The sequence below is a fragment of the Oncorhynchus mykiss genome, chromosome 4, assembly GCF_057628025.1.
Source record: "Oncorhynchus mykiss isolate SJ-2025 chromosome 4, ASM5762802v1, whole genome shotgun sequence".
Classification (NCBI taxonomy): domain Eukaryota; kingdom Metazoa; phylum Chordata; class Actinopteri; order Salmoniformes; family Salmonidae; genus Oncorhynchus; species Oncorhynchus mykiss.
In genome coordinates this window covers 85365463-85380851 of record NC_143025.1, presented here as the reverse complement: position 1 = coordinate 85380851, position 15389 = coordinate 85365463, and the positions used below count along the sequence as shown (strand labels likewise).

The 15389-nt window shown below is 50.1% G+C and overlaps 1 protein-coding gene across 1 annotated transcript in view; it reads left to right on the top strand.

Moving 5' to 3' along the window:
• LOC110522565 (thyrotropin receptor) overlaps positions 1 to 9618 on the top strand; it is a 38125-nt gene extending 28507 nt beyond the window's left edge. The window contains exons 10-12 of the mRNA XM_021601022.3: positions 553 to 817; positions 8048 to 8629; positions 8758 to 9618. Of these exons, the coding sequence (XP_021456697.3) occupies positions 553 to 817; positions 8048 to 8629; positions 8758 to 9387 (1477 nt within the window). The 3' untranslated portion in view covers positions 9388 to 9618. The remainder of the gene's footprint in view (positions 1 to 552; positions 818 to 8047; positions 8630 to 8757) is intronic.
• Positions 9619 to 15389: the final 5771 nt, after the last annotated feature.

Sequence of the window (15389 nt, the reverse complement as noted above, 5' to 3'; positions counted from 1 at the left end):
TACTAAAATATATTATACGGATTATACATTTTAGTCTGAAATATTTATAATCCATATAATCTATTTTAGAGGCTATTCATACAGAACATTTGTATTTAACCTGTATAAACTATATAGTTTTTACATATGTTAACAGACCATAAATGTCTACATTTTAGTTTTCTTGGGAAGAGTTATTATATGATACAAGATCAGTACTTGTTGCATTTACAACTTGTCTAAGTCCTGTCGTCTGTGGCTCGACTGCATTGTATGGAATGTTGGCATATTGGCAGTTAATCTGAAAATGTACAGAATCATTGCAGTACATCTGGCTGGCTAGCTAGCTAATGAACTTTAGATCATCTTCAATTTCATTGTTTTACACAATATTTTACCACAACACTGGCTGACCACTGGCTGACTTTTCACTTACAATAATTATTGCTCACAAAAAACACATTCATCTATCAATCACATTTTCATCTCAATCAAACTGTATTCAGAAAGACCTTCGTCAAAGTCACGCGTGTCACAAAAGGCTTTTCCAGTAACCCGCCCTGGATATTGCAGATACCTGGAGTACATCATCTGTAACCTGACAGCATTCTACGACCAGCAGCAGAAGAGTTCCGTAGGTCCTCTCACAGTCCCATCCCTCCAGGGAGACCCCACTGCAGACACAGCTGACCGGGAGCCCAGTGAGGAGGGCTTCAGAGATGGTGTATTCAAAGAAACCCAGGGAGACCCCTGGAGAGACTTCCACAGCAGCCTCAACTACCATGCCTACTTCGGTGGGCAGCCGGACGATGACGTGGGCTTCGGGGAGATGCTGAAGGTAAGAGAGGATCACCTGTTTCAATCTCAGCACTGACTGGGGAAAATCTGGTGGGGAGTGGGCCGGAAACCGGAGCATTGCTAGTATTGATATCATTAGTATCTTTAATACTTAAAAGTAACATATCACAACACTTAGATTTAAATCTTTGACATCAGCGCGACCTCGAGGGAATCATATTTGAGTCCGAAAATAATGTTCATATGATAGGTAAGATATACAAAACCTTGCAGCGAGCATATCCAACTGCCAAGCTCTTAGAAAAAAATATGAACTATTGGAACCAAGATGGACAGACAGTTGGAGCATATCTAACCAAATTACAGTTAAGGAAAATGTACGCTTAATCTAGTATAAACTAATGTTTACAATGTATTATACAAGAGACTAAATGTAAAAAATTTCGTAAGTGTAAAACTAGTATGATCCATGCTTTCTGGGAATGCGATAGGGGCTGTACGTTGTGGGTGGAGCTAGAAAGTTGGCTGTCAGAAGTATTACAACGTAAAGCTTTATGCTGTCAGAAGTATTACAACGTCAACTTTCATGCTGTCAGAAGTATTACAACGTGAACTTTTATGCTGTCAGAAGTATTACAACGTGAACTTTTATTTTGACTGTCTGCAAATTTCAAGACATGGCACATGGGGGTGTAGTGAGATACGTAAACTTAACTTGGAAAGCAATCAATCTGCCATCATTAACACAATTTAAGGCCAAATGGCAAACAATTATGCAGGCACAAGGGATGGGAATGTGACCAGGCACTAGGGATGGGAGTGTGACCAGGCACTAGGGATGGGAATGTGACCAGGCACTAGGGATGGGAATGTGACCAGGCACAAGGGATGGGAATGTGACCAGGCACTAGGGATGGTAATGTGACCAGGCACTAGGGATGGTAATGTGACCAGGCACTAGGGATGGGAGTGTGACCAGGCACAAGGTATGGGAGTGTGACCAGGCACAAGGTATGGGAGTGTGACCAGGCACAAGGTATGGGAGTGTGACCAGGCACAAGGGATGGGAGTGTGACCAGGCACAAGGGATGGGAGTGTGACCAGGCACTAGGGATGGGAATGTGACCAGGCACTAGGGATGGGAGTGTGACCAGGCACTAGGGATGGGAGTGTGACCGGGCACAAGGGATGCGAGTGTGACCGGGCACTAGGGATGGGAGTGTGACCGGGCACTAGGGATGGGAATGTGACCGGGCACTAGGGATGGGATTGTGACCGGGCACTAGGGATGGGAGTGTGACCGGGCACTAGGGATGGGAGTGTGACCAGGCACTAGGGATGGGAGTGTGACCAGTCACTAGGGATGGGAGTGTGACCAGGCACTAGGGATGGGAGTGTGACCAGTCACTAGGGATGGGAGTGTGACCAGGCACTAGGGATGGGAATGTGACCAGGCACTAGGGATGGGAGTGTGACCAGGCACTAGGGATGGGAGTGTGACCAGTCACTAGGGATGGGAGTGTGACCAGTCACTAGGGATGGGAGTGTGACCAGGCACTAGGGATGGGAGTGTGACAAAACACTAGGGATGGGAGTGTGACAAAACACTAGGGATGGGAGTGTGACAAAACACTAGGGATGGGAGTGTGACCGGGCACAAGGGATGGGAGTGTGACCGGGCACTAGGGATGGGAGTGTGACCGGGCACTAGGGATGGGAGTGTGACCGGGCACTAGGGATGGGAATGTGACCGGGCACTAGGGATGGGAATGTGACCGGGCACTAGGGATGGGAGTGTGACCAGGCACTAGGGATGGGAGTGTGACCAGGCACTAGGGATGGGAGTGTGACCAGGCACTAGGGATGGGAGTGTGACCAGGCACTAGGGATGGGAGTGTGACCAGGCACTAGGGATGGGAGTGTGACCAGGCACTAGGGACGGGAGTGTGACCAGGCACTAGGGACGGGAATGTGACCAGGCACTAGGGACGGGAATGTGACCAGGCACTAGGGACGGGAATGTGACCAGGCACTAGGGACGGGAATGTGACCAGGCACTAGGGACGGGAATGTGACCAGGCACTAGGATGGGAATGTGAGCAGGCACTAGGATGGGAGTGTGACCAGGCACTAGGGACGGGAATGTGACCAGGCACTAGGGACGGGAATGTGACCAGGCACTAGGGACGGGAATGTGACCAGGCACTAGGGACGGGAATGTGACCAGGCACTAGGATGGGAATGTGAGCAGGCACTAGGATGGGAGTGTGACCAGGCACTAGGGACGGGAATGTGACCAGGCACTAGGGACGGGAATGTGACCAGGCACTAGGGACGGGAATGTGACCAGGCACTAGGGACGGGAATGTGACCAGGCACTAGGGACGGGAATGTGACCAGGCACTAGGGACGGGAATGTGACCAGGCACTAGGGACGGGAATGTGACCAGGCAATAGGGACGGGAATGTGACCAGGCAATAGGGACGGGAATGTGACCAGGCACTAGGGACGGGAATGTGACCAGGCACTAGGGACGGGAATGTGACCAGGCAATAGGGACGGGAATGTGACCAGGCACTAGGGACGGGAATGTGACCAGGCACTAGGGACGGGAATGTGACCATGCACTAGGGACGGGAATGTGACCAGGCACTAGGGACGGGAATGTGACCAGGCACTAGGGACGGGAATGTGACCAGGCACTAGGGACGGGAATGTGACCAGGCACGGGAATGTGACCAGGCACGGGAATGTGACCAGGCACTAGGGACGGGAATGTGACCAGGCACTAGGGACGGGAATGTGACCAGGCACTAGGGAGGGGAATGTGACCAGGCAATAGGGACGGGAATGTGACCAGGCACTAGGGACGGGAGTGTGACCAGGCACTAGGGACGGGAGTGTGACCAGGCACTAGGGATGGGAATGTGACCAGGCATTAGGGACGGCAGTCTGAGCAGGTAGACACTGGGGACGGGAGTGTAGACACTGGGGACGGGAGTGTAGACACTGGGGACGGGAGTGTAGACACTGGGGACGGGAGTGTAGACACTGGGGACGGGAGTATAGACACTGGGGACAGGAGTATGACCAGGTAGACACTGGGGACGGGAGTGTGAGCAGGTAGACACTGGGGACGGAAGTGTAGACACTGGGGATGGGCGTGTAGACACTGGGGACGGGAGTCTGAGCAGGTAGACACTGGGGACAGGAGTATAGACACTGGGGACGGGAGTATCGACACTGGGGACGGGAGTATAGACACTGGGGACGGGAGTGTAGACACTGGGGACGGGAGTGTAGACACTGGGGACGGGAGTGTAGACACTGGGGACGGGAGTGTAGACACTGGGGACGGGAGTGTAGACACTGGGGACGGGAGTGTAGACACTGGGGACGGGAGTCTAGACACTGGGGACGGGAGTGTAGACACTGGGGACGGGAGTGTAGACACTGGGGACGGGAGTGTAGACACTGGGGACGGGAGTGTAGACACTGGGGACGGGAGTGTAGACACTGGGGACGGGAGTCTAGACACTGGGGACGGGAGTCTAGACACTGGGGACGGGAGTGTAGACACTGGGGACGGGAGTGTAGACACTGGGGACGGGAGTGTAGACACTGGGGACGGGAGTGTAGACACTGGGGACGGGAGTGTAGACACTGGGGACGGGAGTGTAGACACTGGGGACGGGAGTGTAGACACTGGGGACGGGAGTGTAGACACTGGGGACGGGAGTGTAGACACTGGGGACGGGAGTGTAGACACTGGGGACGGGCGTGTAGACACTCGGGACGGTACTGTAGACACTGGGGACGGGAGTATAGACACTGGGGACGGGAGTGTGAGCAGGTAGACACTGGGGACAGAAGTGAAGACACTGGGGACGGGAGTGAAGACACTGGGGACGGGAGTGTAGACACTGGGGACGGGAGTATAGACACTGGGGACGGGAGTATAGACACTGGGAACGGGAGTGTAGACACTGGGGACGGGAGTGTAGACACTGGGACGGGAGTGTAGACACTGGGGACGGGAGTGTAGACACTGGGGACGGGAGTGTAGACACTGGGGACGGGAGTGTAGACACTGGGGACGGGAGTGTAGACACTGGGGACGGGAGTGTAGACACTGGGGACGGGAGTGTAGACACTGGGGACGGGAGTGTAGACACTGGGGACTCGAGTATAGACACTGGGGACAGGAGTGTGACCAGGTAGACACTGGGGACGGGAGTTTAAGCAGGTAGACACTGGGGACGGAAGTGTAGACACTGGGGACGGGAGTGTAGACACTGGGGACCGGAGTGTAGACACTGGGGACGGGAGTGTAGACACTGGGGACAGGAGTCTGAGCAGGTAGACACTGGGGACGGGAGTATAGACACTGGGGACGGGAGTATAGACACTGGGGACGGGAGTGTGCACACTGGGGACGGGAGTGTAGACACTGGGGACGGGAGTGTAGACACTGGGGACGGGAGTGTAGACACTGGGGACGGGAGTGTAGACACTGGGGACGGGAGTGTAGACACTGGGGATGGGAGTGTAGACACTGGGGACGGGAGTGTGAGCAGGTAGACACTGGGGACAGGAGTGTAGACACTGGGGACGGGAGTGTACACACTGGGGACGGGAGTATAGACACTGGGGACGGGAGTGTAGACACTGGGGACGGGAGTGTAGACACTGGGGACAGGAGTCTGAGCAGGTAGACACTGGGGACGGGAGTATAGACACTGGGGACGGGAGTGAAGACACTGGGGACGGGAGTGTACACACTGGGGACGGGAGTATAGACACTGGGGACGGGAGTGTAGACACTGGGGACGGGAGTGTAGACACTGGGGACGGGAGTGTAGACACTGGGGACGGTACTATAGACACTGGGGATGGGAGTGTAGACACTGGGGACGGGAGTGTGAGCAGGTAGACACTGGGGACAGGAGTGTAGACACTGGGGACGGGAGTGTAGACACTGGGGACGGGAGTGTAGACACTGGGGACGGGAGTGTAGACACTGGGGACGGGAGTGTAGACACTGGGGACGGGAGTGTAGACACTGGGGACGGGAGTGTAGACACTGGGGACGGGAGTGTAGACACTGGGGACGGGAGTGTAGACACTGGGGACGGGAGTGTAGACACTGGGGACGGGAGTGTAGACACTGGGGACGGGAGTGTAGACACTGGGGACGGGAGTGTGACCAGGTAGACACTGGGGACGGGAGTGTAGACACTGGGGACGGGAGTGTAGACACTGGGGACGGGAGTGTAGACACTGGGGACGGTACTATAGACACTGGGGATGGGAGTGTAGACACTGGGGACGGGAGTGTGAGCAGGTAGACACTGGGGACGGGAGTGTAGACACTGGGGACGGGAGTGTAGACACTGGGGACGGGAGTGTAGACACTGGGGACGGGAGTGTAGACACTGGGGACGGGAGTGTAGACACTGGGGACGGGAGTGTAGACACTGGGGACGGGAGTGTAGACACTGGGGACGGGAGTGTAGACACTGGGGACGGGAGTGTGACCAGGTAGACACTGGGGACGGGAGTTTGAGCAGGTAGACACTGGGGACGGAAGTGTAGACACTGGGGATGGGAGTGTAGACACTGGGGACGGGAGTGTAGACACTGGGGACAGGAGTGTGAGCAGGTAGACACTGGGGACGGAAGTGTAGACACTGGGGATGGGAGTGTAGACACTGGGGACGGGAGTGTAGACACTGGGGACAGGAGTGTGAGCAGGTAGACACTGGGGACGGAAGTGTTGACACTGGGGGGAGTGTCGACACTGGGGACGGGAGTCTGAGCAGGTAGACACTGGGGACGGGAGTGTAGACACTGGGGACGGGACTGTAGACACTGGGGACGGGAGTGTAGACACTGGGGACGGGAGTGTAGACAAAGGGGACGGGAGTGTAGACACTGGGGACGGGAGTGTAGACACTGGGGACGGGAGTGTAGACACTGGGGACGGGAGTGTAGACACTGGGGACGGGAGTGTAGACACTGGGGACGGGAGTGTAGACACTGGGGACGGGAGTGTGAGCAGGTAGACACTGGGGACGGGAGTGTAGACACTGGGGACGGGAGTGTGACCAGGTAGACACTGGGGACGGGAGTTTGAGCAGGTAGACACTGGGGACGGAAGTGTAGACACTGGGGATGGGAGTGTAGACACTTGGGACGGGAGTGTAGACACTGGGGACAGGAGTGTGAGCAGGTAGACACTGGGGACGGAAGTGTTGACACTGGGGGGAGTGTCGACACTGGGGACGGGAGTGTAGACACTGGGGACGGGAGTGTAGACACTGGGGACGGGAGTGTAGACACTGGGGACGGGAGTGTAGACACTGGGGGGAGTGTCGACACTGGGAACGGGAGTGTGAGCAGGTAGACACTGGGGACGGGAGTGTAGACACTGGGGGGAGTGTCGACACTGGGGACGGGAGTCTGAGCAGGTAGACACTGGGGACGGGAGTGTAGACACTGGGGACGGGAGTGTAGACACTGGGGACGGGAGTGTGAGCAGGTAGACACTGGGGACGGGAGTGTAGACACTGGGGACGGGAGTGTAGACACTGGGGACGGGAGTGTAGACACTGGGGACGGGAGTGTGACCAGGTAGACCCTGGTGATGGGAGTGTGAGCATGCGTGTCTGGGCAGATGAGATGTAGCCATTGTGTGCATCTGAAAGTCGTTTGTGTCACGAACCGGCTCAAAGCCCATAACAAAAGGGAGACAACGTGGAGATAAGGAGTAACAAAATATATATTTATTAAATAAACTAAGTACAATATACAATGGTGTGTGTAATCAGTAGTGTAAGTGTTTTTTTTGCATGCATGAATGTGATAATGCAGGGTGTTGAAAAGTGCCAAAGCAAACAACCAAAAACCATCAAGATACACAACAAAATCTATAAAGGTGTCTGCATGGAGAGAGTCTCCTCCATGAATGGGGTAGTGGTGGATTTATCCTGGGACACACCGGGCCCAGGTGTTTCCCATGTAGCTGACGACCCTCCCAACTCCGCCCACCGGCATTCTAATAAGGAAACAAGAACAAAGAGAGAATACGGCAGACAGTGGGAGGGTCGTCACATTTGTATGTATAACTTTGTATGTGGAGTGGAAAGGAATGAAATGTAAAATATATTTTTTTTTAACGTTTCTTTGATACCATGTCCTGCCGTTGTGCACTTGAGCAAGGCAATTGACAATACAATACAATATGTCTTGTCTTATCTCATCTTACAGAACCCACAGGAGGACACCAGCCAGAACTTTGACAATCGCTACGACTACGTGGTCTGTGAGGAGGGCGAGGAGGTGACCTGCGCCCCTGCACCCGACGAGTTCAACCCGTGTGAGGACATCATGGGCTTCAGCTTCCTGCGTGTGTCTGTGTGGTTTGTGTCTCTGCTGGCTGTAGTAGGTAACGTGGTGGTGCTACTGGTCCTCCTCACCTCCCACTACAAGCTCTCCGTCTCACGCTTCCTCATGTGTCACCTGGCCTTCGCTGACCTCTGCATGGGGATATATCTCCTCCTCATCGCCTCAGTGGACCTTCACACCAAGATGGAGTACTACAACCACGCCATCGACTGGCAGACGGGGCCGGGTTGCGGCTTGGCGGGGTTCCTCACGGTGTTCGCCAGCGAGCTGTCGGTTTATACGCTGACAGTGATTACGCTAGAGAGGTGGTACGCAATAACGTTCGCCATGAGGCTGGACAGGAAGTTGCGTCTGCCCCACGCCACTGCTGTGATGCTGGCTGGATGGTTTTTCTGCCTCCTCCTAGCGATGCTCCCCCTAGTGGGGGTTAGCAGCTACCAGAAGGTCAGTATTGATTAATTGATTGGTTGATTCAGGGATCCATCCCCCCAAAAATCTTTATTTTCTTTCTGTATGTATTTATTGATTGATTGATGTATTGATTGGTGATTTATTTAATCTTTATCGATCAGGTCAGTATCTGCCTGCCCATGGATACCAAGTCCACCATGGCCCAGGTCTACATCATCTCAGTCTTGATCCTAAACATCCTGGCATTCCTGGTGATCTGTACCTGTTACATGAAGATCTACTGCGCTGTGCACAACCCTTACTACTGCCCAGGGTCTAAAGACACCAACATTGCCAAACGCATGGCCATCCTCATCTTCACTGACTTCCTGTGTATGGCGCCCATCTCCTTTTACGCCATGTCAGCCGTTGTGGACCGGCCGCTTATCACCGTGTCCAACTCTAAGATCCTACTGGTGCTCTTCTACCCTCTCAACTCCTGTGCCAACCCCTTCCTGTACGCCATCTTCACCAAGGCTTTCAGGGGGGATATCTTTATCCTGCTCAGTAAGGTGGGGCTGTGCCAGCGTCGGGCGCAGCTCTTCAGAGGGCAAGCAGTCAGTTCGAAGGGTAGCAGTAGGGTGTGCCAGCAGGTCCAGGGGGGTAAAAAGAGAGACACTGACAGGAAGAGGACAGGAGGACCAGAGGAGGTACCCATTCACCTGCAGGAGTATTCTGGGTCTGGTCACACCTACATTCAGCTGGCCTCACAACAGCCCAGTCCTGAGGAAAGCCGTAGCCTGGAAACGTGAGCCCTAACTCAGCCGGGGGAGATCAGAGAGGACCATGGTGGTCCCAGTGGCTGTTTGGTTGGTTAGGGGAGAGGAGCCACAGTGAAATGACTGGAAGTGTTGCAGCTGAAGGTTAGAAGTGAACTGCTGGGATACTTTACTCTGCACTTTTACACGTGTTTGAATGTTTTCATCATTTCAGCTGTGATATTGTTTTTGCAATTAATATACCATCTGTTGCAGAATATTATGTGTCGGTGAGATATTCTTGTCAATTGCACCGGAACGTCTTTAGGATATGATATCCTATTTTGGCACTTCTGTTGTTGTTAATTCTAAAGATTCTAATTCTAAAGATTCTAATTCTAAAGATTCTAATTCTAAAGATTCTAATTCTAAAGATGAAGTGGGTGTTGAAACTGTTGCTAAATATCAGTTTCATCAGAAAGCAAAGTTTACACGTTTGGTTAAACTTGAGATGAACCAAAATTGGGTCCAAAAACTAATAATCTCTGGTGGATTATGGTTACAATTGATATATCACATTTATTCAATTGATTATTCATACATACCATACCAAATGATATATTTATTTTACAGTAACTGGGACTCTAAAATAGCTTCACTACTTACAGAGCTAAAGAAACAGGAGAACTTTGACATGGGTCTGAAATGTGATATTTTAATCCTCAAACTTCACACCTTTGAAAGTGAAAAGTACCAGAGATTCCTGTGAGACTCCTGGATATTATCCTGGTACTGTATTACAGATCAGCCCCAGTGCGATTTAAAAACTACACCCGACTTCAGACAGGGAAATACTGCATTTCTAAATGCTCCACAATCGCTGTGTACACTGAGTATACGAAACATTAGGAACCGAATATTGAGTTGCATCCCCCACCCCCTTTTGCCTTCAGAACAGCCTGAATTCATCGGGGCATTGGACTCTACAAGATTTTGAAAGCGTTCTACAGCGATGCTAGCCCACGTTGACTCCAATGCTTCACACAGTTGTGTCAAGTTGGCTGAATGTCCTTTGGGTGGTGGACCATTCTTGATACACACGGGAAACTTAGTATAAAAAGCTCAGCAGCGTTGCAGTTCTTGACACACTCAAACCGGTGTGCCTGGCATTAGAAGTGTAATTAATGTTTAAAGACATCAAACTGGGATATATTTGTAGTGTGCCTTCAAAATGTTGATAACAAACCAGCCCCCCCCCCCCCAATATTGTTGATCCATCTTCAGTTTTCTCCTATCCCAGCCATTAAACTCTGTAACTTTGAAAGTCACCATTGGCCTCATGGTGAAATCCCTGTATCTTTGTAGCGACTGGGTGTATTGATACACCATCCAAAGTGTAATTAATAACTTCACCATGCTCAAAGGGATATTCAATGTCTGTTTATTTTTTATTTTTTTTACACATCTACCAATAGTAGCCCTTTTTTGCGAGGCATTGGAAAAAGTCCCTGGTCTTTGTGGTTGAATCTGTGTTTGAAATGCACTGCTCGACTGGGGTACCTTACTGATAATTGCATGTGTGGGGTACAGAGATGAGGTAGTCATTCAGAAATCATGTAAAAAAACTATTATTGCACACATCGTGAGTCCATGCGACTTCTCATAAGCAACATTTTACACCTCAACTAATTTAGGCTTGCCATAACAAAAGGGTTGAATACTTATTGATTCAAGACATTTCAGCTTTTAATTTTTAATTCATTTGTAAAAATGCTGAAAAAAATAATTCCACTTTTACATTATGGGGTGTTTGTGTGTAGGCCAGTGACAAAATATCTCAATTGAATCCATTTTTCAGGCTGTAACCCAACAAAATGTAGAAAAAGACAAAGGGCGTGAATAACAAATGTATACTTACATGTATGTCAACCTTTTCTTATGTGGTGGTGATATTTTCCCATACTCAAGACATAATGTGACTTTCAGAGAATAACAGACAAGATATAGTTGTGCCTTGAAGGAAAGGTCTAGGAAAAAAGTTAGTAGATAAGAAAAAAAGCAATAGGAAAAATACCAAACCAAACATTGACGTGTAAAGCAAGCTGTAGCTATAGAGAGAGACTTAGCGATTATTAATTAAGGGACACCTTCTGCCAATGAACGCCCGCTTGCCATCTGTACAGCATTTGAACTGCACTGCGAACATTTTCAGAGAAACGCTAGAGAATAAACTTTGCTTCGAAAGAGGATCATTTCGTATTTTTTTCTTTCTTCGAGGAGGCCGAAGTCATTTGCAACTCTTCAATTGGCTTTTTTTTAATGGATTTACAAATATTCTGTTTTTCTCCTTCATAGAACGAGAAAAATAATTGATTGATACAATAAGGTTACTAGTCTATGATACGGACTGACTGTGGTATAAATAAAACAAAATACAGCCATTATTACAGGGGTGAGACAGATCTTTGAATTCACCAGAGTACATAATGATATAACACAATTACAGTATGTCCTCCCATGGCACGAACTAATCAAATATTCATCAAACTAAAAAAAGACAGTCATGGTCTACTGACAGGGTCAAACAAACTGACTTGTGTTTCATTGAATCAATTTAATTCCATCCTTCTCTCTAGCTCTAGTTGGTTCCCAGCCCTATCCTGGTATAAACCTCTCATCTCCCAGCCCTATCCTGGCCCCTTCCTCTCCTGGTATAAACCTCTCATCGCCCAGCCCTATCCTGGCCCCTTCCTCTCCTGGTATAAACCTCTCATCTCTCAGCCCTATCCTGGCTCCTTCCTCTCCTGGTATAAACCTCTCATCGCCCAGCCCTATCCTGGCCCCTTCCTCTCCTGGTATAAACCTCTCATCTCTCAGCCCTATCCTGGCCCCTTCCTCTCCTGGTATAAACCTCTCATCTCCCAGCCCTATCCTGGCTCCTTCCTCTCCTGGTATAAACCTCTCATCTCTCAGCCCTATCCTGGCCCCTTCCTCTCCTGGTATAAACCTCTCATCTCTCAGCCCTATCCTGGCTCCTTCCTCTCCTGGTATAAACCTCTCATCTCTCAGCCCTATCCTGGCTCCTTCCTCTCCTGGTATAAACCTCTCATCTCTCAGCCCTATCCTGGCCCCTTCCTCTCCTGGTATAAACCTCTCATCTCCCAGCCCTATCCTGGCTCCTTCCTCTCCTGGTATAAACCTCTCATCTCTCAGCCCTATCCTGGCCCCTTCCTCTCCTGGTATAAACCTCTCATCTCTCAGCCCTATCCTGGCTCCTTCCTCTCCTGGTATAAACCTCTCATCTCTCAGCCCTATCCTGGCCCCTTCCTCTCCTGGTATAAACCTCTCATCTCTCAGCCCTATCCTGGCCCCTTCCTCTCCTGGTATAAACCTCTCATCTCTCAGCCCTATCCTGGTATAAACCTCTCATCTCTCAGCCCTATCCTGGCCCCTTCCTCTCCTGGTATAAACCTCTCATCTCTCAGCCCTATCCTGGCTCCTTCCTCTCCTGGTATAAACCTCTCATCTCTCAGCCCTATCCTGGCCCCTTCCTCTCCTGGTATAAACCTCTCATCTCTCAGCCCTATCCTGGCCCCTTCCTCTCCTGGTATAAACCTCTCATCTCCCAGCCCTATCCTGGCTCCTTCCTCTCCTGGTATAAACCTCTCATCTCTCAGCCCTATCCTGGCTCCTTCCTCTCCTGGTATAAACCTCTCATCTCTCAGCCCTATCCTGGCTCCTTCCTCTCCTGGTATAAACCTCTCATCTCTCAGCCCTATCCTGGCCCCTTCCTCTCCTGGTATAAACCTCTCATCTCTCAGCCCTATCCTGGCCCCTTCCTCTCCTGGTATAAACCTCTCATCTCTCAGCCCTATCCTGGCCCCTTCCTCTCCTGGTATAAACCTCTCATCTCTCAGCCCTATCCTGGCTCCTTCCTCTCCTGGTATAAACCTCTCATCTCTCAGCCCTATCCTGGCCCCTTCCTCTCCTGGTATAAACCTCTCATCTCTCAGCCCTATCCTGGCCCCTTCCTCTCCTGGTATAAACCTCTCATCTCTCAGCCCTATCCTGGTATAAACCTCTCATCTCTCAGCCCTATCCTGGCCCCTTCCTCTCCTGGTATAAACCTCTCATCTCTCAGCCCTATCCTGGCCCCTTCCTCTCCTGGTATAAACCTCTCATCTCTCAGCCCTATCCTGGCCCCTTCCTCTCCTGGTATAAACCTCTCATCTCCCAGCTGCTCCTCAACTAAGCAGCAGGGCAGGGCTCTTTGGATGGACAACATGCACCATGCTGCCATATTATTGGGTTTCTTTACTCAAAAATGGTAGAGAGAGATGAGAGATGATGTGAAAGAGCGTGTTGACTTTTCACTTCTCGTACGCTCGTCTCTACGGGTCAGTAGGTGGAGTCAGTGAGCTGCTCTTGAAAGGTCAAGTAGTAGTCAATATGCTGCTGTTAAAAGGTCAAGGGCCATCCTCTCATATAACTACTGGAGTGTTACACCATGCTCTGCCAGCCTTACGCAGAGACAAAATGAAGGGAATGATGAAGTGGAGGACAAGAAAAAACACTCCCTCCTCCCTTTCTGATTCATCAAGTGCCTCCGGATTCTCCAAACTGACCGCCTGCCGTCATGCCATGCCAGTGAACCACACACACAAACACATTAACATGAGAGAAAGTCAATGAACTACATCACACGTCCCAAGCCTTTTAATAACAGCCAGACATTCATGATAATTGGATGGACTGCAATGTCCACCATCAAGCCTGCCGTCCTGGGTCATATACGTTATATACATTCAAACATCAACCCTGTTCACCCGGTAGATTATGCTCGTCAGACCTGGGATTTGAAACTAACAACCTTTTGGTCACTGACATGCCTCTAACCTACCTCTATCTCACTGCACCTTCTGTTAAAATTGTACAGCCCAAAGGACACCACCTGACGTCGGCAGACCCTTCAGTACGTCAGCTCTAACTGTGCTCCAGTGCTCACTGAAGAACAGGCTGCTTCCTGCCTATTCCATTGGGATTATTTAGGGTCCATTATTCCTCCTCTACTCCGAGAGATTAACTAGGACTAGACGCCACTCTCCGTTTTCCATTTCCAATCAGTGGCAGAATCCACATGACATCTTAGTCATTTAGCAGACACCCTTATCCAGAGTGACCAACAGTCAAGTACAGTAGGTAGAACTAGCTCTCTGTATCAACTGGATTCCAGTCCCATTACTACCATTAGGTTCTAATTTTCAGAGTAAAACTCAACGGACAATATGAAAGCTTAAACCAAGTTTATTCTTCCCAGAGGGTCAACGCATTAGACAAAAACATTTCCACACAAACACTCGTATTTAACCCTTTCTCCAAGGCTGAGTCTCCTCCTACACATCTGTACAAACACTGTATCTTCACTGCTAGGCAGGAAACAAAGTAATACGGCCATAAACTTTTCTTTTCTCCCTTAACATGACCTCGACCCCCTTCATCACTAATCCATGGATCTCTCCCTTTATCAATCCCTGCCACAAGTGATCGCTTCCCTGCACTTAAAATATTCCAAGCTTAACTACACACACTATATATCTTCCTCCTATAACCAATTCACTTCTGGTGTAGACCCTCTAAACCTCAGCACTCCCTCAGTGACATGAGTATATTTCCTATTCTCAGAACCCAACACTACCACATGTTGTATCTCATCGTTACCCATATTAAAACACAGGGCCTGTATATCAGCCAGGTTGGAATTAGGGCAACACCCACGTAACCCGGCAGACTGACATCAATTATGTAGATTATCCCATCCAAATGGGGAAAATGGGGATTCAACTAAAGTGATTCTGGGTCATTTTCATCACAGTAGTATAAGGAATGTATCTGATCATATTTTCAGATGTAAAACATTTCAGATCTGAAATCTGAAAACGACAGGAAGTGTGTAAAATACCTTTCACCTTCATTATTTTATTTTCTGAAGTAAGAAAATCAGGAATTCTTAAAACTTCTACCCCTGAAATGTCCCGATTATACTATCCCAGTAACGA